General features: G+C 37.3%; 4 protein-coding genes across 4 annotated transcripts in view; 1 reads left to right on the top strand and 3 right to left on the bottom strand.

Moving 5' to 3' along the window:
• LOC120348399 (uncharacterized) overlaps positions 1-25,285 on the top strand; it is a 115,376-nt gene that overhangs the window by 61,425 nt on the left and 28,666 nt on the right. The gene's annotated exons all lie outside the window — the stretch shown is intronic.
• Positions 264-6,533, bottom strand: LOC120348372 (uncharacterized). Its single transcript, XM_039418488.2, has 5 exons — positions 6,324-6,533; positions 5,322-5,430; positions 2,235-2,357; positions 1,667-1,768; positions 264-451 (listed from the first exon to the last, which is right to left on the bottom strand). Exons 1-5 carry the CDS (start codon positions 6,414-6,416, stop codon positions 366-368), a joined length of 513 nt encoding a protein of 170 aa, XP_039274422.2. The 5' UTR covers positions 6,417-6,533; the 3' UTR covers positions 264-365.
• LOC120348371 (uncharacterized) lies at positions 7,772-10,700 on the bottom strand. The gene is made up of 4 exons (XM_039418487.2): positions 10,592-10,700; positions 9,113-9,238; positions 8,822-8,923; positions 7,772-8,206 (listed from the first exon to the last, which is right to left on the bottom strand). The coding sequence occupies exons 1-4, from the start codon at positions 10,641-10,643 to the stop codon at positions 8,061-8,063; spliced, it is 426 nt and encodes a 141-aa protein (XP_039274421.1). The 5' UTR covers positions 10,644-10,700; the 3' UTR covers positions 7,772-8,060.
• LOC120348401 (uncharacterized) lies at positions 13,589-17,763 on the bottom strand. Its single transcript, XM_039418512.2, has 4 exons — positions 17,652-17,763; positions 15,613-15,735; positions 14,658-14,759; positions 13,589-14,105 (listed from the first exon to the last, which is right to left on the bottom strand). Exons 1-4 carry the CDS (start codon positions 17,701-17,703, stop codon positions 14,002-14,004), a joined length of 381 nt encoding a protein of 126 aa, XP_039274446.2. The 5' UTR covers positions 17,704-17,763; the 3' UTR covers positions 13,589-14,001.

Genomic DNA, 25,285 nt, shown 5'->3' with positions numbered 1-25,285 from the left:
TAATATCGAGTCGCGACATTTTACAAAATTTATTTTTTTAAATTTCGGTCGTTTGAAAAAAGTTTGGAACCACTATAATACAGAACTCGCAATCTAAAAGTAATATCACTGAATGAGTCGCCGAAAGAACACACTGTTGTGGTGAATTTTCATCAGATTTCATATGCAAGGCGATACTTGTTTTTGAATTAGGGCAAATTTCCCTACTTTAAATTGGTCTGATTGACTATTATATACACACTCAATAAAACAACATATTTGATAAGACACTTGTAATTTAAATTGTAATTATCGAGAAAATCACACTTTACACACTTCTGACGAAAATAACTGAGATAAAAATTCATCAAAATATTTCTTCTAGGCTACATCAGTATTTTTGCTAAGATCCCAGCAATGAGAGTTCCGATCATGACGCTGATTTTGACGGTTTCAGCTCCGTTGCAGAAATCTGAAAAAGAGTATTAAAAATACATATAAAATAGAGGTTTTACCTAGAAAGAGACTATATTGAACACAAATATCATGAATTCGGCGAGTAAATGTAGAAATATTTCACGGCTCTTCCCTTGGCTCATCGTGCTCTAAGCCAGGAGTGGGCAACATACGGCCCGCGACGAGATTTTGACCGGCCCGCTGACATACATTATGTACATCAGTACATAATGTTATCACATTATCACACTTTTAGTACATTATGATAAATTCATTATGTGTTTTTTGGTCTCTATTTTTTGGTAATTTAAACTTTACTTTAAACGCGATTTATAATTTTCTACCTTGCATTAGCGAATAAATAATATGTGATTAAGATATTGAAAACAATTCATGTTATAATCCGGCCCGCCGAGAACTTTATTCTTTTCCACATCTGGCCCGCCGACTAGAGAAGTTACCCACCCCTGTGCTAAGCTATAGGGCTGGACATTTTCGAATACCTGATGATTTCACAATCGAATCGAATAATTTTTTCGAATCAAATCGAATCTCGAATTCTTGGAAGGTATGAAATTGTATGTAACTTTCCTATTATTTTAGGTCTTCTAGACACATAAATTACTGAAAACATAGAATACATCAGTGACAATAAAAAAACATTTTCATCGATACCTCAATACAGAAAAAAGTAATATGACAGAATTGTGTTGAAAAAATATAGCTTCATTGAAAAAACAATTGAGAAATTTACCTCGACCCTTGGAGGAAGAGTAAAACAAGATGGCGGCGATTCGAATATTTGCTCTAAACCGATTCGAATATTTCACTATTCGATTATATTCGAATATTCGTTTCGAAATTCCCAGCCCTAGTTAGTATACACAATTTCATTTACACATCTGATTACCCTGCTTGGGTTTGGATCTTGTACATTGGGGTCTCCCGGAATAGGCACCCACAAGTACTTCTAGTTGGCGTGGTTCAACAAGTTATCAATAAGAGAGAGATTGCTGGCGTTAGTGAGTCCATCAGAGTCAGCACAGATGCCATTTTGGACAATCGTAGCTATACGTTGCCAAGCTCTATAACGCGTGACGTCGTAGTGACGTAATTTTTGAACGAAGTAGTCAGGTGTAAGTTAGGATTATTAAATTCAAAAATAATTATGCTACGCCGACTAGGAGTATTTGTGGGCGCATACTTCGGGAGACATCAACATTGTACGTACCTGTGGCACAGTAGCAAACGGTTCCAGTAATCCCCAATACGGTGGACGTACTGCATGTTTCTGACGTTCCGTATCCACAACTCCGCGATGTTGTGCCAATGCCTGTGAACATAAATATCGAATAAAATGAACAAAATCTTATAAAAAACGTAAAATTAATGAGCATTTCCTAATAAGTGATTACTTTGAAGATATGTAATTAATGAAATATTTAATTTTTCAATTAGGGAACCAAAATAAAATTCGATTAATATTTTCGGATCAACTGAAGAATCCCCAATGAGACCCCCCCCCCCCCCCAGGATCCGCCTGGGTAGGAGATCCGCCTGAGGGGGGATTCTTCAGTTGGTCTTAGTTGGGGTAGAGATTCTTCAGCTGATCCACTTTCCCAACTGAAGAATATCTTCCCTCCCCCAACCCATCTAAGCCGATAATACCAGTTGATCCTTTATTTGACCTGGTGTTAAGTTTAGGGTTAGGGTCAGGTGGTCTTAGTTGGGGTGGAGATTCTACAATTTATCCATATTTTTCCTTGATTATACTTATATTTTTCTTGTGAAGCACTCACCCAATACGTTTCCCTCAACTTTGATGCACATTGTTGTCAGCCCTGAGGTGTCGGGACAAACTTTCGCGTCAGAAGAACTAACCGTGTTGCAGTTGAGACATTCATAACAAGTTAACGCCAATCCTAAAAAGATATACAGGGTGGTAAAAAGTAACGCAAAATTAACAAAAGTTAAGATGAAATGCTACTTAAAACATTTAACGACCGACACCTTTTAACAGTATTCAATTACGGTAACGTTGTCATGACGAAAAATTTCACCTTAATTTTGCGTATTTTTTTTAAACCCTCTAGAAAGATATATGGTGCTACGGAAGTATTCGTACCAAGATGACGCACAACTTGAACAACCCTAATCTAGCACACATACTATGTTCAGGTTGTGCGCCATCTTAGTACGAATACTTCGAAAGCTCCATATAGGGCAGTGGTTCTTGGAGTATGGGTCACGACCCGAACATGGGTCGCGGAAGGTCTGTAAATGGGTCGCGCCAAGGTCGTTAAAGCAAGGGCGATCCAAGCGGAGTAGGTCAAATTTCTCAGCTGGTCAAATTTCTTAATTTACCTTCTTGACTGGTATTTAAAAATAATGAAATACAAAATTTATATGCGGATGGAACTGGCCTAAGCGCATTGTTACATCACAGTTTATATAATAGCAGACATATGTTTTTTGTTTTATATTCTCGGTAACCACGCACGTCGCTTGTCGTGTTGACGGCGCAAAATGTCATCTTACAGCGAAAAAGATGATCGTACTTCAACATTAGTTGATTTAAAATTTAGATCTGGTGGTAATTACACTAAAAGAAGTAATTGGACAATAGTGTGGGGTAACTCAGACGTTCCCTGTTAACGTGTTTTTATATTTACTGTTGGTCGTTCAGTGTTTTACGTTGTCGATAAATATTGTCACTGCACAACGCAGGGAGTGAGCTTGGTTAGCCGACAATATGAAATGCTGCCTGCCGCTCACTTTGCCTAGGTTTTGGATTGCAAAAAGAGTTCCACTCTTACCCCTGACATTAAATCAAGGAACTTGGTCTCGTGCTTGTGGGTTAGTATGTCATTGTGGCTGTTAAAGTAAATATATATTTAAATTTTATTTTTATGCAAGGTGTAATTGGGCTTTTGGTAAGCCGACTCAGTGGTTGCGATACCAAAAAAAATGGACAACACTGATCTAGAGAGAATGTGGCTTTAGCTGATGAATGAAAAGTTGTACATTACGAAAGAAACTGAAGGCCCAGTGAAGTTGCTATGTTTGCGGTATCGGTAATTGGAAACGAAGCAATGATTTTTCTAATTATTATTCGCGGCCACGTATCTGGGCGAGCAGCGATTTTCGGCACTGATAACTGAGGCTCGCCATCGAGCGATGAATTGCGCATTGCGCTCAGTAAAAAAGAGCCGAGTAATGGAAGATAAGAGAAAAGGGAAATTTCAGTTTCATCAATCGCATTGAGTCAATTTACCGTTTTTAATAAATTCTTGTCTGTATTTGAGTCAAAAAGTACTAAAATTAAAAATTAATTTTCGCGATGTTAAAGTTTTGGTCGCGAGAATACATAAAAGGTCAAATTTAGGTCGCGCTCGAAAAAGTTTAAGAACTACTGATATAGGGGATCCTAAAAGATATAGAACGATATAGGGTGTTCCGGAGGTATACGTACCAAGATGACGCACAACCTGATCAACCCTAACCCAGTACACATACTGTGTTCAGGTTGTGCGCCATCTTGGTACGAATACTTCGGAATCACCAGATATATTATAGATATAAAATATTGGTTGCCGCTTTGGTATGAGATCTCACTTGTTACCGTGATCTCAAAATCAGTGAAAAAAAATTTGACTTCCCGATGTCTATCACTTTCTCTCGAATTTAGCTACTGTTAAAAAAAATCGAATTATGACAAGAAAAGCGTGTGGGTGCTGTTACCAGAATTTCCAAAATTAGGTATTTTTGAATATTTATCAGTTTCCTGTGCTACCCCTTTTGTTCGGATTTTGCTACTGTTAAAAAAAAATCGAATCATAATGAGCGTATTCGACAAAAAGGTACGGTGTATGGATTCTGTTACTAGAATTGCTAAAATAAGTTATTTCCAAACATTTCTAAGTTCCCGGTGACTATCTCGTCTCGAATTTGGCTATTTTTAAAAAAAATCGAAGAGCGTGTACGTGCTGTTACCAGAATTTCAAAAAAAAAAAAAAAATTGGGGTTCCGATGTCTATTCCTTTCTCTCGAATTTGGCTACTGTTAAAAAAAATTGAAACACGACAAACGTATTCGACGAGGAGGTACCCGCAAAGACGTATGGCGTGTCATTACAACCATCGCGTCGATACATCAACGTAGTTTTCTATTGTTTTTATCGGCGCGACAGGTATGGAACGTCTTTGTCCCCTGACGGGTGGGAATAATAGTTGTAGAGAAGCGAGATAAAAGTTTCGCGTCGTTCACGGCATCTATGGAAACGAATCTTCAAAAAAATCAAAACAATTTAAATGCAAAAGCTGTTTTATACAAGGATCTCTAGCGTAAAAGTATTCTACACCTTCAAACAAATGCTAATATCGCATACGAAAGTAGCAAACTTAAAAATAACATCATTTTCTTCAGTCTTATCTTTTTATCATGAAAAGAACTTAAAAAAAAAAAAAAAAAAAAAACTCTCCCGAAGTATGTGAACCAAGACGGCGGACACTGGAACGTAGTATGTGTACCAGGTTAGGGTTAGGCCATAATTTTATTCTAATTTTCCTCAGTTTAGTTTTATTACTTGTTCGGGGACTAGCCAAGTGACTCCCGTAGTATTTGTACCTGAAATTATAGCCTGACCCTAACCTTTTACACATACCACATTCCGGTGTCCGCCATCTTGGTTTACATACTTCGGGAGCAACCAAGTATTTTATACCCGCATACAAACGGTGAGATCGCAAACTATCCTACGTCAACGAAAGAAGCGTACAGAAAAAATAAAACGTAAATAAACATAGAAATCATATAAATGTTTTTATTCCTATCATTTTACCATGGATAGAACGTTGCATAAAAATAGAAAAATTACACTCACTTACCTTGGTGCCATATTGCGGCTACAATGAGAAAAAACAAAAACAATTTTTGCATTTCGCTGATTCGTGTTTGTCGAACCAAATTAGAAATTAGAGTTTTGTAATGATATATCTGTAACAACACAAGAAACAATTTTTTAGAAAAACAAGATAGCAATGATCAAATAAATGGTATCGATACCGGTGCCTCAGAAAACTGAGTTTGCTGAAAAAAACACTGCATAATACAAGAGTATGCAATTCAAGAGTCCGGCTGCACACTAACACAAATGTATTTTTGTGATGTTTCGTCTGACCAAAATTATACTTCCTCAGACAAGCAGTATACAACAATAGTTACAACAACGAAACGTTACAGAAATACATTTGTGTTAGTGTGCAGCCGGACTCTTGAATCGCATAGCATGGTATTTATATTCCTGCTACGGCATCCCTGCATTATACGAATACGAATCCACTAGCGCAAAAGCAGTGAGGAAGAATTGGAAATTAGTCTCACAAAACCTCTACAGAGAGTAATACAAAAGTGTTCTCCTTTATGATAAAATTACAAAAGATTATAATAAAAAAAATAAAATTAAATAAAATTACAAAACAGGACTCAGATAAAATTTCAAAAGTCGAATATAATTGCATTCTAGCGACATCCCTCAAGACTGGAAATCTGAAGTCGATTGACTTCAGCAAAACGCTTCAGGAGGCGCTTCGTGTACATTATACAATTGCTTTGAAAGAAGAGCTATAGCTGTTAAAGTTTATTTTAAGACATTGGTCGTCTAGACATTTGCGCCCGCAAATAAGTTTTTTCAACAACTCGCTTTCGGCGCTCCAAAATGTACCAATATGGAAATACCTAATTTTGTTCGCCTACTTTACATCAAGTTGTGTAAAGGGAATAAAATCTATGAACAGGGGGGTATTCACTTGGCTAACACAGACAGTCTCCAAACTCCTAATAGAACAAAAATAGGAAAATTCGGAATAAAATTATGGCCTAACCCTAACCTGCTTCACATACGAATTCCAATCTGAATTCTTCGTCTTTGCTTTCGCTTCTCGGTACTTGCAGTCACTCACTCTACGAATACTATTTAACATTGAAAGCAAACAAGCTATATAATAAAATTAACAATAGATTTCAATAACTGCTCTACATTTAAAAAAAAAACTTTGTATCTAAACTATGTCGCTTTGCTGAGATGATGCGGTTGCCAATGTTCCCTCTTTGTTCTATACATTTTTATTAGGGATACATTACAAAAAGAGTTTAAATAAAAACCGTCTTTTCCACGTGTGTCAAAAACAGAGAGATGGCTCTCAATACAGGTAACTCCCCCAAAAGCGAAACTCATTTGTATCATATTTCAGACTTCTTGAGCGAACAGAACTATTGCTATCGACGAGACTAACTACTTATCCTTCTTCTATGCTTTCGTGCCGGTGGATCCGTATGCATATAATGTGACATTGCTGTAGCAAAAGTGCAAATAACTCTAAAATAAATGATTCAAGAGTCTTGTTGCACAGTAACACAAATAAAAGGGATAGATTACAAAGAATGGTTTGAATCAAAACAGATGCGTAATGAGTATGTGCCCTGCCTTGCCCCGACTTCACCACCTCTGTCAGGAATGAAGACATGGTTTTCAATACAGGTAACTCTCCCAAAAGCAGAATCCTGGTCATTTGGAACATGTTCTAGACTAGAGCAGTGATTCTCAAACGATGGAGCGCGCCTCACAAAAGGGGCGTAGACAACTTTCTGAGGGGGCGTGACGCCAAATGAAAATATTCGTTAGAATTAATCCCCTTTGTTTGAAACTTTTCATTTATTTCATCATTTACGTTCCATCCACGTATTTTTAACGTGTTATTTGAATAAAACATAATTTTGCCTCACTATCTGTTATTTGTAGCTCATTGTTAACTAGTTATTTTTGAGGTGGGCGCGAGACTCGACAAACTCTAAAAAGAGGGCGTGGCTTAAAAAGTTCAAGAATCACTGGTCTAGAGAGAACCAAACTTTTACTATCGATTTGGTTTCTACGGGCCCAACTATTTATCCTTCTTCTATGCTTTCGTGTCGGTGTATCCGTATGTGTATAACGCGAAGATGATAAAGCAAAAATAAAAATAACTATCTGAAGTGATTCAAGAGTCTTGCTGCAAACTAACACAAATGTATTTTCTGTATATATTTGTCTTAATGTTGCTCTTGAATCGTTGTTCCAGAAGTGTGTGTACCAATATGGAGGTAACTAATTTTGTTCGCCTACTTCACATCAAGTTGTGTGAAGGGAATGAAACCTATTCGCAGGTGGTATATTCATTTGGCTAACACAGACAGTCGCCGAACTTGCAATAGAACTAAGATAAGAAAAATATAGCCTAACCCTGACTTGGTACAGACACTTCGGGAAGACCCCTGAATCATTCATGAAAAAAGAACACACTGTTGTGATGAATTTTATTAGCTAATTTACGTTTTCGACCTGAACAAGGCCCGGGACAAGCTGTCATTAATATGCAAGGCGATGCTTGTTTTAAAATAATGCCAATTTCCATAATTTTCCTTGACCTGATTTCCTCTTTTATATTACACTCGAGAAAATATTCAACATATTTGAGATGACACTTATAATTTGTGCACTTCTCGAAAAGTATCCAGAAATGTATACTTTACACACTTCTGACGAAAATGAATAAAATAAAAATTGAATTCATTAAAAAATCTCTTCTGAGTTACATCAGTATTTTTGCCAAGATTCCGGCGATGAGAGTTCCCATCATGACGCTGATTTTGAGGGCTTCAGCCCCGTTGACTCCATCCCCGTTGACTGCAGCCTCGGTGACTCCAGCCCCGTTGACTCCATCCCCGTTACAGAGATCTGAAGAAAAACATTACAAGTTCATTTAAAATAGAGGTTTTACCTAGAAAGAGCGTGTATTAGACACAAGCATCATTAGTTCGTCGAGTGAATATAAAAATATTCACGGCTCTGTCCTTGGCTCACCGTGCTAAGCCTTATGATACACAATTTCTTTTGCACGTCTGATTACCCTGCGTTGATTCGCAAATTCAAACCAGCCCATGTATATTATCTTATACGAAAGAATTGCTTAGTTCCTCGTCGTAGTATGGGGATTATGTAACCGCTGGTCGTATAAGACTTGGGAGACCTAACTCGTGGTTTGGGGAGCTTGTACATTGGGGTCTCCCGGAATATGCACTCACAAGTACTTCTAGTTGGCGTGGTTCAACAAGTTATCAAAAAAGAGAAATCGCTGGCGTTAGTGATTCATTATAGTCGGCACAGATGCCATTTCGGACGATCGTAGGTATAGGTTGGCAAGCTCTATAGTGACGTATAGTCGTAGTGACGTAATTTTTGAACGACGAAGTCAGGCGTGAGTTAGGAATATTATATCCAAAAATCATCATGCTACGCCGACTAGAAGTATTTGTGGGCGCATACATCCTGGGACCCCAACATTGTACGTACCTGTGGCACAGTAGCAAACGGTTCCGGTAACCCCGAAAATGGAAGACGTACTGCATGTTTCTGACGTTCCGTATCCACAACCCCGCGCTGTTGTGCCAATGCCTGTAAATATAAATATCAAATAAAATGAACACACTGTTATGGAAAACGTAGAATTAATAAGCATTTTCTAATAAGTGATTACTTGGAAGATACGTAATTAATAAAATATGTAATTTTTTAAATTCGTAACCAAAATACAATTATTATTTTCCATTGATGAAACTTATATTTTTCCTGTAAAGCACTCACCCAATACGGTTCCCTCTACACTGATGCACATTGTTTTCAGCCCTGAGATGTCGGGACAAACTTCAGAAACGTCAGAAGAACTAACCGAGTTGCAGATGAGACAATCATAACAAATTAACGCCAATCCTAAAAAATATAGAAAGATATAGGGTGCTCCGAAAGTATTCGTACCAAGATGGCGCACAACCTAAACAACCCTAACCTAGTACCCATACTATGTTGAGGTTGTGCGCCATTTTGGTACGAACACTTCGGGAGCACCAGATATAGTATAGATATAAAATATTGGGTGCCGCTTTGGTATGCGATCTCACTTGTTACCGTGATCTCAATCGCACACCAAAGTCGCACCAATTGTGGTATCAGAGACTTGAGGAACTTTTTGTCATTTTTATGCAAGCCTTTTTACATTTACCTACCCTAGCTTATTACCGTTACAGAATTCTCAAAACAAGTTATTTTCGAACATTTTTTAAATTCCGATGTCTATCCCTTTCTCTCGAATTCAGCTACTGTTAAAAAAAACGAATTATGACAAGAAAAGCGTGTGGGTGCTGTTACCAGAATTGGGTTCCCGATGTCTATTCCTTTCTCTCGAATTTGACTACTGTTAAAAAATTGAAAGCCGACAAACGTATTCGAGGTACCCGCAAAGACGTAGAGCGTGTCGATACATCAACGTAATTCTATATTTTTCATCGGCGCGACAGGTATTGAACTTTTTTTCCCCTAACGGGTTGGAATGATAGTTTTAAAGAAGCGGGATAAAAGTTTCGCGTCGTTCATGGCATCTATGGAAACGAATTTTAACAAAAATTTGAAATATATTAAATGCAATAGTGTTTTATAATGGGGCTTCTAGCGTAAAAATATTCTACACCTTCAAACAAATGCTATTGTCGCATACAAAAGTAGCAAATTTGAAAATAACATCAGTTTCTTCAGTCTTATCATTTTATCATGGACAGAAAAAGAAAAAAAATTGGAAAAACAAATTAAAATACGAAAAATGCGCTAGATTTTTCATACTGGCTCTTCTAGTATTGAAGTATTCGTACTCACGAAGTATGTGACCAAAGACGGTGGACACCGGAGCGTAGTATGTGTACCAGGTTAGGGTTAGGCCATAATTTTATTCTAATTGTCCCTATTTTAGTTACATTACGGGTTCGGGACTAGCCAAATGACTCCCGTAGTATTTTTACCTGAAATTATGACCTAACTCTAACCTGGTACACATACTATATTCCGGTGTCCGCCATGTTGGTTTACATACTTCGGGAGCACCCAAGTATTTTATACCCTCAGACAAACGGTAAGATCGCAAACTATCCTACGTCAACGAAAGAAGCGTATAGAAAAATAAAACGCAAATAAACATAAAAATCATATCAATGCTTTTATTCTTATCATTTTACTATTGATAGAACGTTGCATAAAAATGAAAGATTTTCCCCTATTTGTGTTTATGGCACTTACCTTGGTGCCATATTGCTGCTACAATGAGAGAATACAAAAACAATTTTTGCATTCTGTTGATTCGTGGTTGTCGAAGAAAATTAGAAATTAAAGTATTGTAATGATATATCTGTAACAACACAAGAAAATATTTTTTAGAAAAACAAGATTGCAATGATCAAATATGTGGTATCGATACCGGTGCCTCAGATTACTGAGTTTGCTGAAAAAAACACTGCATAATACAAGAGTATGCAATTCATGAGTCCTGCTGCACACTAACACAAATGTATTTTTGTAATGTTTCGTCTGACCAAAATCATACTTCCTTAGACAAACAGTATACAACAATTGTTACAACAATCTTTTTTCGGCGCAAAAATAGGGAAATTCGGAATCAAATTATGGCCTAACCCCAACCTGGTACACATACTTGGTACCCTTTTTTCAAATTTCTCCAACCTACTTAAAATCAAACATTCAACTTCCAATCTGAATTCTTCGTCCTTGCTTTCGCCTCAGAGTACTTGCAGTCCGTCACTGTATGAATTCTATTCAACATTAAGAAGCATACAAGCTATATAATAAAATTAACAATATATTTCAACAGCCAATCTACATTTTTAAAGAACCTTTTTTTCTAAACTATCTCACTTTTCTAAGATGATGCGGTTGATTACGGTCCCTCTGTGTTCTAAACATTTTAAATAGAGATACATTACAAAAAATAGTTTAAATAAAAACACGTCTTTTCCACGTGCGGAACGGAGAGAAGGCTCACAATGCAGGTAACTCCCCCAAAAGCGAAACCCATTTGTAACATATTTTCGCATTCTTGAGCGAACAGAACTATTGCTATCGACGAGACTAACTACTTATCCTTTTTCTAATCTTTCGTGCCGTTGGATCCGTATGCATATAATGTGACATTGTTGTAGCAAAAGTGCAAATAACTCTAAAATAAATGATTCAAGAGTCTTGCTGCACAGTAACACAAATAAAAAAGATAGATTACAAAGAATGGTTTAAATCAAAACAGATGCGTAATGAATATGAGTCCTGATTTGCCCCGACTTTTCCACGTCTGTCAAAAACGGAGAAATGGCTCTCAATAAAGGTAACTCCCCCCAAAGCAAAACCCATTTGTAACATATTTCAGACATCTAGAGCGAACAGAACTATTGCTATCGACGGGACTAACTACTTATCCGTCTTCTATGCTTTTGGGCCGGTCGATCCGTATGCATATAATGTGACACTAAGATGGCGCACAACTTCATTCTTAACCTGGTACACCTTCTATGTTCAGGTTGTGCGCCATCTTGGTGCACATACTTCTGGGACTCCATAAAAGGGAGAATAGTTTAAATCAAAACAGATATGTAATGAATATGTGCCCTGCCTTGCCCCGAATTTTCCGCTTCTGTAAAGAACGATAAGATGGCTTTCAATACAGGTAACTCACCCAAAAACAGAACCCTGGTCATTTGGAACATGTTCTAGACTTAGAGCAGTGGTTCTTAAACGGTGGGGCGCGCCTCACAAAGGGGGCGTGACGCCAAAAAAAATATTTGTTAGATTTGTTCTTGCTCGCCTTATTTGTTTAAAACTTCTCATTTATTTCATTATTTACGTTCCATCCACGGAATTTTAACGTGTTTTTTGAATAAACATAATTTTGCCTCACTAGTTGGTATTTGTAGCTTATTGTTAGCTAGTTTTTTAGGTGGGCGCGGGACTTGAAAAATTCTGAAATAAGAGTGAGGCCTAGAAAGTTCAAGAACCACTGGTCTAGATAGAACTTAACTTTTACTATCGATTTGATTTCTGCGAGAATAACTACTTATCCTTCTTCTAAGCTTTTGTGCTGGTGGATCCCTATGCATATGGGCTATTCCAAGTGACACTATGGGACAATTCCAGAAATTTTGCATGTTGTTAAATTCAATATATTTTCACATTTTCAGCTACATGTTTTGTTTCATTGTCCAATCAGTTGCTTTATTGAATATGTAAAAAATTGCACAAAAGTTACACCCAACCTTACTTAGTAGATGAAAATAAATATAGTAAAATATAGCGTGACACTACAGGACGGCAAATCCACCATGCACTAACGTTGTGTTGTGCTGTAAATTTTTGCGATGGTACAGTAGGAGCCCATAATATTTTCTGGTGCAGTAGCTGAACTACCCCTCTATGTGTTGCTCAAGTTACTTAATGTAACACTGTAAATCCATGTCAATAATGTGCATATTGTATGTGACACTACAGGACATTTTTCCACTTCGGAATAGCGGCATCTATCATCTCTTAAAATTCTGGTAATAAATCGTTAAATGGGTGAAGAATTGTTCTACAGCACTGCAAACATTTAAACTTTATTAACTTAAATCCAGTGCGTCATTCCATATGAAATAACTGTACCACACAATCAAACACTTTGTGTCAGGAATCATCACAAAATATGTCAATGATACCAAAATTTCTACATTTCAGGCAATTTTTTAAAAACCATCAAAAACCCGGGTGAAATTTTAAATTGTTCGATGAAATGAATGCAGTCCAATAAAATTCCAATGTCTTTTGATATTAAAAATAAAAAAAAATTACCTTCACTACACTTTTTAAAAAATTGATGGATTGGCCCATATAATGCAAGGATGCTGTAGCAAGAGTGAAGATGAACATCCTAAGTGATTCAAGAGTCTTGCTGCAAACTAACACAAATGTATTTCTGTATGTATTTGTCTTAATGTTGCTTTTGAATCGGCGCTCCAGCAGTGTGTGTACCAATATGGAGGTAAATAATTTTGTTCGCCTACTTTAAGTCAAGTTGTGTAAAGGGAGTGAAACCTATGTGAAGGGGGCTAACACAAACAGTCGTCGAACTCGTAATAGAACTAAAATGAGGGAAATCGGAATAAAATTATGGCCCAACCCTAACCTGGTACACACAATTCGGGAGTACCCATGAATCATCCATGAAAAAATAACACACCGTTGTGGTGAATTTTATTAGCTAATTCACATATTCGACCTGAACAAGGCCCGGACAAGCTGCCAGTAATATACAAGGCGATACTTGTTTTTGTAATAAGGTAAATTTTTATACTTTGGTCTGATTTCCTATTTTATATTATACTCAATACAATAAAAAGTACTCGAAGGCCAGATACAATTAGACTATATTGGATTTTTATGTTAAACTGGATTAAAAACACGTTTCGCGGGCCGAACACCATTTAAAATCGGCACTTCTAGCACAACTTTTCCTTTTTGGTCCCATTTGGCCCGCGGGCCACAGGTTGCACGCTCCTGATTAAATACCTTGTCTAAAAGTATCCAGGAAAAATATACGTTACATACATCTCACAAAATTTTATATATATTAAAAATAGAATAAAAATTGAATTCATCATAATATTTCTTCAGGTCATCAGTATTTTTGCCAAGATTCCAGCAATGAGAGTTCCCATTGTGACGCTGATTTTGACGGCTTCAGCCCCGTTGACATCACCCCCGTTGCAGAGATCTGGAGAAAGGCATTGCAAGTAATTGTAAAATAGCAGTTTGGGCTAGAAAAGGCCAGTAACGAAAATAATTTTGCGGGGAAATATACTGAAACTTGCCCGGTTAGGGAGTTGGCGCATCGTGATTAGTGTTAAGATATACAATTGCTATAAAATTGATATTGGCAAACTACGGTTCATCGACCAGATCGGACCTGCTGGGTAAATCAATCTGGCCCGCCTGGTACGGCCCCAACCAAGCTAAAACCAAATTTTGATGTTTTATCTAAAAAAAAATAACTCGAGGATTTTGTTAAGAATATTTTCCACTTTTCCTCTTGTGACACCGTAAATATTGTTCATAAAATTTAACCTTTTACGTCACATTTACATGACCCGCCAGACTGATTCGGCGAAATTTTGTGCCCCTGGTCCAAACCTCTGCCCACCCCTGCTTTAGAACCTTTGACTAACTTCCGCGGGTTCGCAGGTACGAGTCTCAGTGAGCTTTAAATAAACTTCGTGACTCAACCTAACCCATAGTTTGAGAATCCTGTACCCAACATTGTACGTACCCGTGTCACAGTAGCAAACGGTTCCAGTAATCCCGAAAAAAGTGGACGAACTGCATGTTGGAAACGATCCGAATCCGCATCCACGCGATGCTGTAGTGATGCCTGTGAATGTAAATAATAAATAAAACGAGATAGCGATCAGAGACCGCCGACTTATCGATCTAGCGGCGTGTATCCTTCGCTTTGATTCAATAGCGACACCGCGTGTCTCATCACTAATTAATTAAAAACTAGCTAATTATACGATATAATTCATCCAAAATCAATAGGCTTCTAGTCCGATATATGATGAATGCACATGCCGCTTCGACCTCGCTTTCGTGAGATATCGCCTGTTTCTAACAGACAGACAGACAGACAGACAGACAGACAGACAGACAGACAGACAGACAAACAAACAGACAAATACCCATCAACATACTTCACGATTAAGATCGATAAGTAATTAGTGAATAAAATGAACACACTGTAATAAAAAACGTAGAATTAATAAGCATTTTTAGGGATTCAATGATTCTCTACACTTACAGCGACACCTGAGTTTGATTCCGAATTTGGAGTCAAAATTTTTTAAATGCGGAATCAAAATAACGATCCGTATTTTCCCTGATCATATAGGATGTCCACAAAGTTCTTTACAATTTCAATTTTTTAATGAAGTAAGTTATCAATATACCATAACCATTTTTTTTTAATCAGTAATTGTTCAAGTATTTTCATTTCTTTTAATACACCTGTGAGGGCCATAACAGTATATGTTATTATTGAATTCCTTTTTCAATTTAAAAAAAAATCTCAAGACTTTATGGACACTCCATATATCTACCACTGTTGAGTAAAAGTTCCTAAACAAGTTTGAATCCGAGTTTAGAGTTCAAATGTTTTAATATCCGGAACTTAACTACGATTCATATTTTTCCTAATTATAGTTATTTCCTTCTTTAGAAGCACTTACCCAATACGTTTCCGGAGGCCGTGATGCACATTGTTGTCAGCCCATTGGAGTCGGGGCAAGTTTTCACGTCAGAAGAACTAACCGAATTGCAGTTGGTACATTCATAACAAGTTAACGCCAGTCCTAAAAAGAGAGTATGTGTAAAATATATGCCAATTGATATTAGCTCATTCATATCAAGAAAGTGATGCTCAGATATATGGACACGAAATCCAAAAGAAAGTACTTTTTGTATCGTACTACCGGGGGCCTAGTTCCCTAAACGCCGTCGAGTACTTCTAGTTGGCATTACATAGCTATTTTTGCATATGTCATTTCTAACCCCCACTTGACTTCATCATCCAAAAATTACGTCACTACAACGTCACAGTGACAAAATAAAGCCCGTTAAAGTATACGGAGTGTCGTCTAAAACGCGCAGACAATCCCCCGGAATCAAGTAAGCTATTTTTCTCGTTTTCTAGGCATAACGTTCCCTATATGAAAGAGGTCGTTGCCGGAGATGCCATTTCGGGCGACCGCAACTTTTCTTTGGTAAGCTCTATGACGTGATTGTGACGCCGTATTGACTTAATTTTTGAATAGCGTTTTTGGGTGGGGGTTAGGAATACGCAAAAATTTGCATGTAGCATTGTGCCGCACCAACAAGAAGTACTTACGGCGTTCAGTGAACATGCGCCCCTATTGGTATCAATTAATCTCCGAGTTCTGCGAAGTAGCGTGTCACATCGGAAACTGTCGTCACGCTTGGCGGATTAAAATCTGTGTCCACGAAAAATAACTATATAGCGACATTTTTGATAAAATACCAGATCTAAAAGAATTGATAGAAAATTTAGGAACAAATGAAAGTAATAGCATTTTAGCAAAAAATACATCTTCAACGCTGAACATTTAAAGCACAATACCGACTGTGGTGCCACTTTGGTTTGATCTCATAAAAACATTACCATGAAATTCAGTTCACAACCCTGCAGTCCTTGGGTTAGCATCTACTATGGCTGGGCATTTTTGAATACTTGATCATTTCAGAATCGGATCGAATACTTGCAATTTATGGGTATCTTTTTTGGAATGGATCGAGAATAATATGACCTCAATATATAAGATTATAATTCATCTCCTTTTCCCTCGAATTTTGATACTGTTACAAAAAATATATCACAACAATCGTATTCGACGATTAGATGCTTACAAAGGCGTAGGGCGTATCATTACAACCGTCTTGGCGGGGTACATTTAACAGCATTGTTTCCTTCATTCCATTTACGCGACCGGTGTGAACCGTCTTTGTCCATAACCAGTGAAAATATTGCAACAAAAGTTTCGCGTCTTCCACAGTATCCATGTTGACGAATTTAAAAAAATTTAAAAAATAATAAATTCAATAGATGTTACATACTGGGCCTTCTGGTATTAAAATAGTTTTACCTTTCAGTGGTTCCCAACCTTTTTTCAAAGAACCCAATTTTTTTAAAAAAGAAATTTGGTAAATCCTCGCGTGCTGAGGATGTGCTCACTACTACCATTGTAATACTATTATAACCAAAAAATTAAATTATCTTACTAAACCAAAAAATTACCAAAATTACTTCAAAGTGAGAAAGCCGCCCTTATTTGCCACCACTAAGTTTGGAAAATAGAACGTGGTTTTAATAAATCAAAATGATGATGCCAAATCCAGTGCTCCGAAAGTATTTGTATCCAGATAACGCACAATCTGAACAACCCTAATCTGGTACACATACTATGTTCAGGTTGTGCGCCATCTTGGCACAAATACTTCGAGAGCACTGAATTTGGCATCATTCGAGACCAACTTTAGGTCGCGACCCTTAAGCTGCGAAACACTGCTCGAGATAAACTCTAAATAACGAAAGAAGCATACTAAAAAAACCAAAATTAAAAATAACAACATTCTATTTGGTGCTCCCTTAGTATGTGTACCAGGTTAGGATTGGGCCATAATTTCATTTTTTTAGTCTCATCATTTTATCATGGATAGAATGTAGCATGAAAACTGAAAAATTTATATTTACCTTGGTGCCATATTGCTGCTACAATAAGAGAAAACAAATACAATTTTTGCATTTTGCTGATTTTGGATTTGACGATGCAAATTAGAATTTAGGGTTTCCTAATAATATAACTGTGATATCGAAAAAAAAAAAATTTTTTTTTAGAAAAACAAGATAGCATTGCTCATATATATGGCATCGATACCTGTGCCCCAGATTACCAAGTTGCCCAAAAAACTAATATAAAAAAATCGGATATTCATCTCTACTCTTGCACTATATGCATACGGATCCACCGACACAAAAACAACGAAGTTAGTCCCGCAGAAACCAAATAAGTAGTGCAAATATTAAAGTATTCCCCTTCAGGATAAAATGACAAAAACGTTGGTTAATTGGACTCAGATAAAATTTCGAAAATAAATATAATAGAATTCTAGTGACATTCTCAAGATTGAAAATCTGAAATAAATTGACTTTGACAAAACGATTCATAAGTGCACTTCGTATTAATTATACGGCTTTGTAATAAGAACTATGGCTGTTATAGTTTATTTTAAGACAGTAGCCAACTAATTGCGGGCCGTGGGCAAAAGGTATTTTAACAATCCTTTTTTAACTAGTCTAACTTATGTTAAGTCAAATATTTATGTTCTGATTCGAATTCATCAACTTTGCCTTCGCATCTCGGTACTCACAGTCACTCACTCTACAAATACTATTCGACATTAATAGCATCCGAGCTATTTAATAAAATTAACAATGGATATCATTAACCGTTCTACATTTTTAAAACCTTCGTTTCCGAACTCGTTGCTAGAACAATGTAAAGTCCGGTTGGTGCCTCTGTATCCATACATTTTGAATGGGGATAGATTACAAAGAATGGATAAATATAAACAGATATGTAATGAATATGTGCCCTGGCGACTTTCCCGCGTCTGTCAAAAACGGAGAGACGGCTTTCAATACAGGTAACTCCCCCAAAAGCAGATACTAGGTCATTTGTAACATATAATAGAGCAGTGGTTTTAAGCTTTTTTTCATCGTGGCCCATTTTTGTTGCACAAAAATTTTGTAGCCCACTATCTTTTTCATGCGGGGGAAAAACTTCACGAAAAACACAGAGTTCTTTCTGCTAGAATTCTTTCCCCTAATTAACCAGAATAAAAATTACCATTCAGTAGCAGAAAACAGCATCGCCAATGATTGGTACTACAATTAGGTGATAAAACCAAAACTAGCATTATTTAATAATTCTGTGGCCCACCGCAAAATTCTTCTGTGGCCCAGCAGTGGGCCATGACCCACTGGTTGATAACAAATGTTCTAGAGCGAACAAAACTATTGCTATTGACGGGAGTAACTACTTACCCTTCTTCTGTACTTTGTGTCGGTGGATCCGTATGCGTATAAGGCAAAGATGATAAAGCAAAAGTGCAAACAACTATAAAATGAGTACTTTAAGAGTTTTGTTCGCCTACTTTAGGTCAAGTTGTGTAAAGGGAGTGAAACCTATGTGAAGGGGGCTAACACAAACAGTCGCCGAACTCGTAATAGAACTAAAATGAGGGAAATCGGAATAAAATTATGGCCCAACCCTAACCTGGTACACACAATTCGGGAGTACCCATGAATCATCCATGAAAAAACAACACGCTGTTGTGGTGAATTTTATTAGCTAATTTACATATTTAACCTGAACAAGGACCGGACAAGCTGCCAATAATATGCAAGGCGATACTTGTTGGACACGTAGTGGACATAGCGATCGTTTCAATATTATGTTGTTGTTGTTCTTAGTGTCCTTGTTCTTTGACACGTTTTGAAGAAATCGCTTTTCTCTTCGAATACTGGACCAATTGCTTTGAAATTTTCAGTGGTTGAAGATAAAAATTTTTTCCAGAAGGCTATTGCTTTTTTTTCGCTATGACGTCATCAAAATTATTCCCAATGGGTGGCGCTACGTGTCCATATATTTGAGCATAGCTCTCTTGTTTTTGAAATAAGGCAAATTTTCATACTTTGGTCTGATTTCCTATTTTATATTATACTCAATACAATAAAAAGTGCTCGAAGGCCAGATACAATTAGACTAAACTGGATTCATATGTTAAACTGAATTAAAAAATCGTTTCGCGGGGCGAACACCATTTGAAATTAGTACTTCTCCGCACAATTTTTCCTTGTGGCTCCCATTTGATCCGCGAGCCACAGGTTGCATACTCCTGATATAAGCCCTTGTCGAAAGGTATCCAAAATATATACTTTACACACATCTCACAAAAGTTTATATATATTATAAATAAAGTGAAATTGAATTCATGAAAATAATTCTTCTGAGTTACATCAGTATTTTTGCCAAGATTCCAGCAATAAGAGTTCCCATAATAACGCTAAAGCTGACGACTCCTGCCCCGTTGCATAGATCTGAAGTAAAGTATTACAAGTTCATATAAAAGGGTGGTTTTATCTTGGAAAAGACTGTTTTGGACACAAATATCGGTACTCCCGTAGTATGTGTACCAGGTCAGGCCATAATTTTATTCCTCATTTTCCTTACTTTAGTTTTATCTCGAGTTCAGCGAGTGTTTGTGTTAGCCAAGTGAATATACCCCCTACCCATAAGTTTTAGTCCCTTACACAACTTGATGTGATGTAGGCGAACAAAATATTTACCTCCATATTGATAACACAAACTCCTGGAGTGCTAAAAATATCATTAATTTTGCGTGAAAATATTGAAATAGTCTCTGCCATTTATCGTGCTAAGGGAATTCTACCAACATTCATACAACTATATTTGCGTTGTTGAATGACTTTTCCTCCAAAGCACGTAGCAAATACTCGACACTTTTCGTGTTTAACAGAAACAATTCTTTGAATTTGCATCCATAAATGGCGTGTAATGTTTTTTTCGGTGCTTCTATAGTATGCAAATCAAAATGGCGGACACCGGAACGTAGTATGTGTACCAGGTTAGGGTTAGGCCATAATTTTATTTCAATTTCACTTATTTTAGTTATATTACGAGTTCAGATACTAGCCAAGTGACTCCCGTAGTATTTGTACCTAAAATTATGGCCTAAACCTAACCTGGTACACATACTACGTTCCGGTGTTTGTCATCTTGGTCACATACTACGGGAGTACCAAAACTTCTATGTGGTTCGAGTGCGTCAGCATCGGGCGGGCCAGATTGAACTACCTAGCGGGCCAGATTTGGCCGCGGGCCTGACGGACACCTTATATATACTTATATCTTTCTTGAAATGCACTTACACGCTGCGGGTCCAACGGATTTGATGCACATTGTTGTCTGCCCTGCGATGTCAGTGCAGTTTTTCTCGTCAGAAGAACTAACCGTAAGGCAGTTGGTACATTCATAACAAGTTAACGCCAGACCTAAAAAGGGAGCAAATATGAAATATATGCCAATTTGTATTAGCTCATTCAAATCAAGAGAGCGATGTTCAGATATCAGGACACGAAGTACAATAGAAAGTATTTTTCTTACCGTACTATCGGGCCCTAGTTCACTAAACGCCGTTGAGTACTTCTAGTTGGCATTGAATAGCCATTTTCGCATATGTCATAAATTAGTCATAACAAGAATGTGATGCGCAGATATATGGTCACGAAATCCAAAACAAAGTACTTTTCGTACCGTACCGAGGTGGCCAGTGGTGCCTGGAGTCGTCTCTCGAATCACCATGAGCGTCGCTATTATTCAGCTTCTTTTCCTTTTTTTTATAATTCTATTGGACTCCCTCAAAGGTGACGCTGCTTAATAACCATGACTGGTTTATTGCGTCACCCTACACGCCGAAATACATTGTTTTTTTTATTTTACCTTACTGTTTGTATACTTTCGTATTTTCGGTGTGTGCAAAAATAAATTACGGATTACTGTACCTACCGGTATCAATTAATCTCCGAGTTTCGAGAAGCGACGCGTCGCATCGGAAACGGCTGAATAAAAACGTGCTCCCATGGAAAAAATATATATCGGAATTTTTATGAAATACTAGATCTCATAGAATTCATAGAAAATTGGGTATAAATAAAAATGATAACATTTAAAAGAACAATACCAATTTCATCGGCGCGACCGGTATAGACCGTACTGTTCATACTGTGCCTTCTAGCATTAAAGTATTTCACACTTTCAGACAAATGCTAATATCGCATACCAAAGTAGCAAATTTAAAAATAACAACAGTTTTTTCAGTCGTATCATTTTATCATGAACAGAACTTAAAAAACAAACTAAAAAAAATTAAATTTAAAGACAGCACTAAATTTTTTCGTACTCCCGAAGTATGTGCAACAAGAGGGCGCACAACATAGTGTGTACCAGGTTAGGGTTCAGGTTGTGCGTCATATTGGTGCACATACTTCGGGAGCGCCGATTTTTAAACCTGGGCTTCTTCAGACAAACGCTAAAACCGAATTCCAAAGTAGCATCGTATCTACTTCAATCATTTCGTCGGTGGTGGAAACCAGGTGTGATAACGTCAATCGGTCTCGAAAAAATTTCCCCCATTATCTACGGTCAATATGTACACTAGCCATGCTAAATAAGTTGATAGTTTGGGACGCTACTACCATCGCAGTAAAATTGGAATGATGCGATTCATTGAATTACGTCATACCTTCTCCTACATTCGTAACAAGAGAGAGAAAAGAGGAAAAAAAACGGCCGCGAATACCCGAACCTGAACTTCTTCTATATTTTCCCTTTGTCTTCTTTTTTAATGACGTATAGATACGTCAATGGCACTGAACCACATTCGTAACAACAGAGAGAAAAGGGAGAAAAAACGGCCGCGAATACCCGAACCTGAACTTCTTCTATATTTTCCCTTTGTCTTCTTTTTTAATGACGTATAGATACGTCAATGGCATTGAACCACATTCGTAACAACAGAGAGGAAAGAGAGAAAAAACGGCCGCGAATACCCGAACCTGAACTTCTTCTATATTTTCCCTTTGTCTTCTTTTTTAATGACGTATAGATACGTCAATAGCACGGAACGGTATGTGCCAAATGACGTATTTATACATCGTTGACAATGAAAGTGTGAACGAAAGAAGCTTACGAAAAAAGCAAACACAAACAAACATGAAAAGTACATCAATTTTTTCAGTCTCTCCATTTTTCCATGGATAAAACATAAAAACGAAAACGGTTCACGTAACCGCTGGTCGGTTGCGGCTTCCTCCACCATTAGGTCCATGATTCCGAAAACAAATACCTGGCCAACTAATTCCATACCCGACATGGACTGGTAACCGGACGAGAGGTCGTGGTTCGCCATATGATTAGGCCGTCTCATCTGCATTCCTCTCCCCCTAGATAAATACGTAAATCATATTCCTATTCCCACACTCACCTTGCCATATTGCTGCTACAATGAGAGAAAACAAAAACACTTTTTGCATTTTGCTGATTCGGGATTGACAAGGCAAATTAAAAATTAGAGTTTCGTAATTATTTACCTGTAATATCAATAAGAACAATAATAAATTTTCTGAAAAACAAGGGCGCTCCCGTAGTTTGTGCAACAAGATGGCGGACACCTGAACATAGTACGTGTACTATGGGTCATTGTATCTCAAAGGGGAACACTCTATTTCTGTGTATTGATTTTTTTTTTTTTAGTTTTTGATGCCATATATTTAAACACTGCTATCTTGTTTTGGTACTTCCGTAGTATGTGCAACAAGATGGCGGACACCGGAACGAAGTATGTGTAACAGGTTACGGTTAAGCCATAATTTTAGGTACAAATACTACGGGAGTCACTTGGCTAGTCCCCAAACTCGTAATAGAACTAAAATAAGAAAATTTGGAATAAAGCGTTGGCCTGACCCTAACCTGGTACACATACTACGTTCCGGTGTCCGCCATCTTGGTTCACATACTTCGAGAGTACCAAACTGAGTGTGTTGAAAGTCAAGTATGATAAATTCAATTTCTATGTAAGTTAAGAGTTTAATTTAGACATGGGCAAAGTATGGCCCGCCGGCCAAATACGGCCCTTCGGATAATTCAATCTGGCCCGCCTGATGCTGCCACGATCAAACTGAAATCAAATTTTGATGTTCTAGCTAAAATAGCCCAAGAAATTTGTTGAGATTGCGATTAAATTTAGTTTTGGCACAAGTCATATTGTTTTCCACCTTTGCTTTGTAACACTGTAAATATTATTCATAAAATGTAACATTTTACGTCACACTTACATGGCCCGCCAGTCTAAGTGGGCAAAATGTTTGGCCCCTGTTTAAAAAACATTGCCCAATCCTGGTTTAATTGGAGATTCTATCTGTGACGTGATTTGTTGCAATGACGAAAAATTTGCGTTACGTTTAACTCTTGAATATCAAATTTTGTGTTATTTTTTTAACACCCATATATATTACAATAGTTCCAAGTCAGTAAAACTATTAGTAATACTACACACAAATACGAAGTAAGTTTTCAAGAATTTTAAATTCTATCTGGGGAAGATTTTCTCCTCTTTCAGGAAACGTTGGGTTAGAACAGCGGTCCCTAAAAAAGGTGGCGCTGCAGCGCACTAATGACATTTAATATAAATGTTTTATTGTTTCTTATTTTAAATGCTTTGTATGGGTCAAAAAAAATATTTGCCTTTCTATGTCGTTTAATTTCAGTTACGTAGTGTCTGCCGCTATTGTTGTTGCTGCAATTTTGCGAGCTGCAGTTTCTTTATCTGCGGAGCCAAGTTTAGAAAGCATGAGTGATTTTTTTATTATTCGGAAGAAAAATCAGGTAGAGATGAGGAAGAGGAGTGTGCGTGAGTGTGCCGTGAGTGTTTTCCCTGGTAATTTCGCGCCACACGAACAAAAAGTTTGGGACCGCTGGGGTTCCTCTCATTGATTTTAGGGAACTCTATGGCCATAATTTTATTCCGATGTTCCCTATTTTAGTTCTATTACGAGTTCGGGGACTGTCTGTGTTAGCCAAGTGGACATACCTTCTTCCCATAGGTTTCACTCCTTTTACACAACTTGATGTAAAATAGGCGAACAAAATTAGTTACCTTCATATCGGTACACACACTTCTGGAGCGCCTCGCTTGGTACGGTCATCGCGATCTTGAACGATTTGTAATCCGTTTAGTAAAGTCATCAAAATAAAAACGACGTCGAGGCAGCGTCAGTCTACAAGCAAAATAGATAATATTAAAACGACTTCACTTTGATCCGTGTTATTTTAAACAGCCGACAAGGGTGTCTCTTTTATATTAGCATTCAACACAAATAATAGAGCCGTTGTTGCGGGGCCACAACTGACACATCCGGTATGTTGGGTAATTCAATCTAGCCCGCCTGATGCTGCCACAACCCAACTAAAACCAAATTTTGATGTTTTATGAATTTGATGTGATTGCGATTAAATTTAGTTTTTGCACAAGGCTTGTTTTCCACCTTTGCTTTTGTAACACTGTAAATATTGTTCATAAAATGTAACTTTTACGTCACACTAACATGGCCTGTCAATCTAGATTTGGCAAAATGTTTTGCCCCAGATCCAAACCTCTTGCCGACCCCTGGCCAATGATGAGTATCGTCAAACTTTTATTTTTTCATTTTTGGAAAAATTTTCAAATTGTATTGGATTATAATAT

This window comes from Styela clava, chromosome 1 (genome assembly GCF_964204865.1).
Source record: "Styela clava chromosome 1, kaStyClav1.hap1.2, whole genome shotgun sequence".
NCBI classification, from domain to species: Eukaryota; Metazoa; Chordata; class Ascidiacea; order Stolidobranchia; family Styelidae; genus Styela; species Styela clava.
This window is presented reverse-complemented; position numbering and strand designations above follow the sequence as displayed.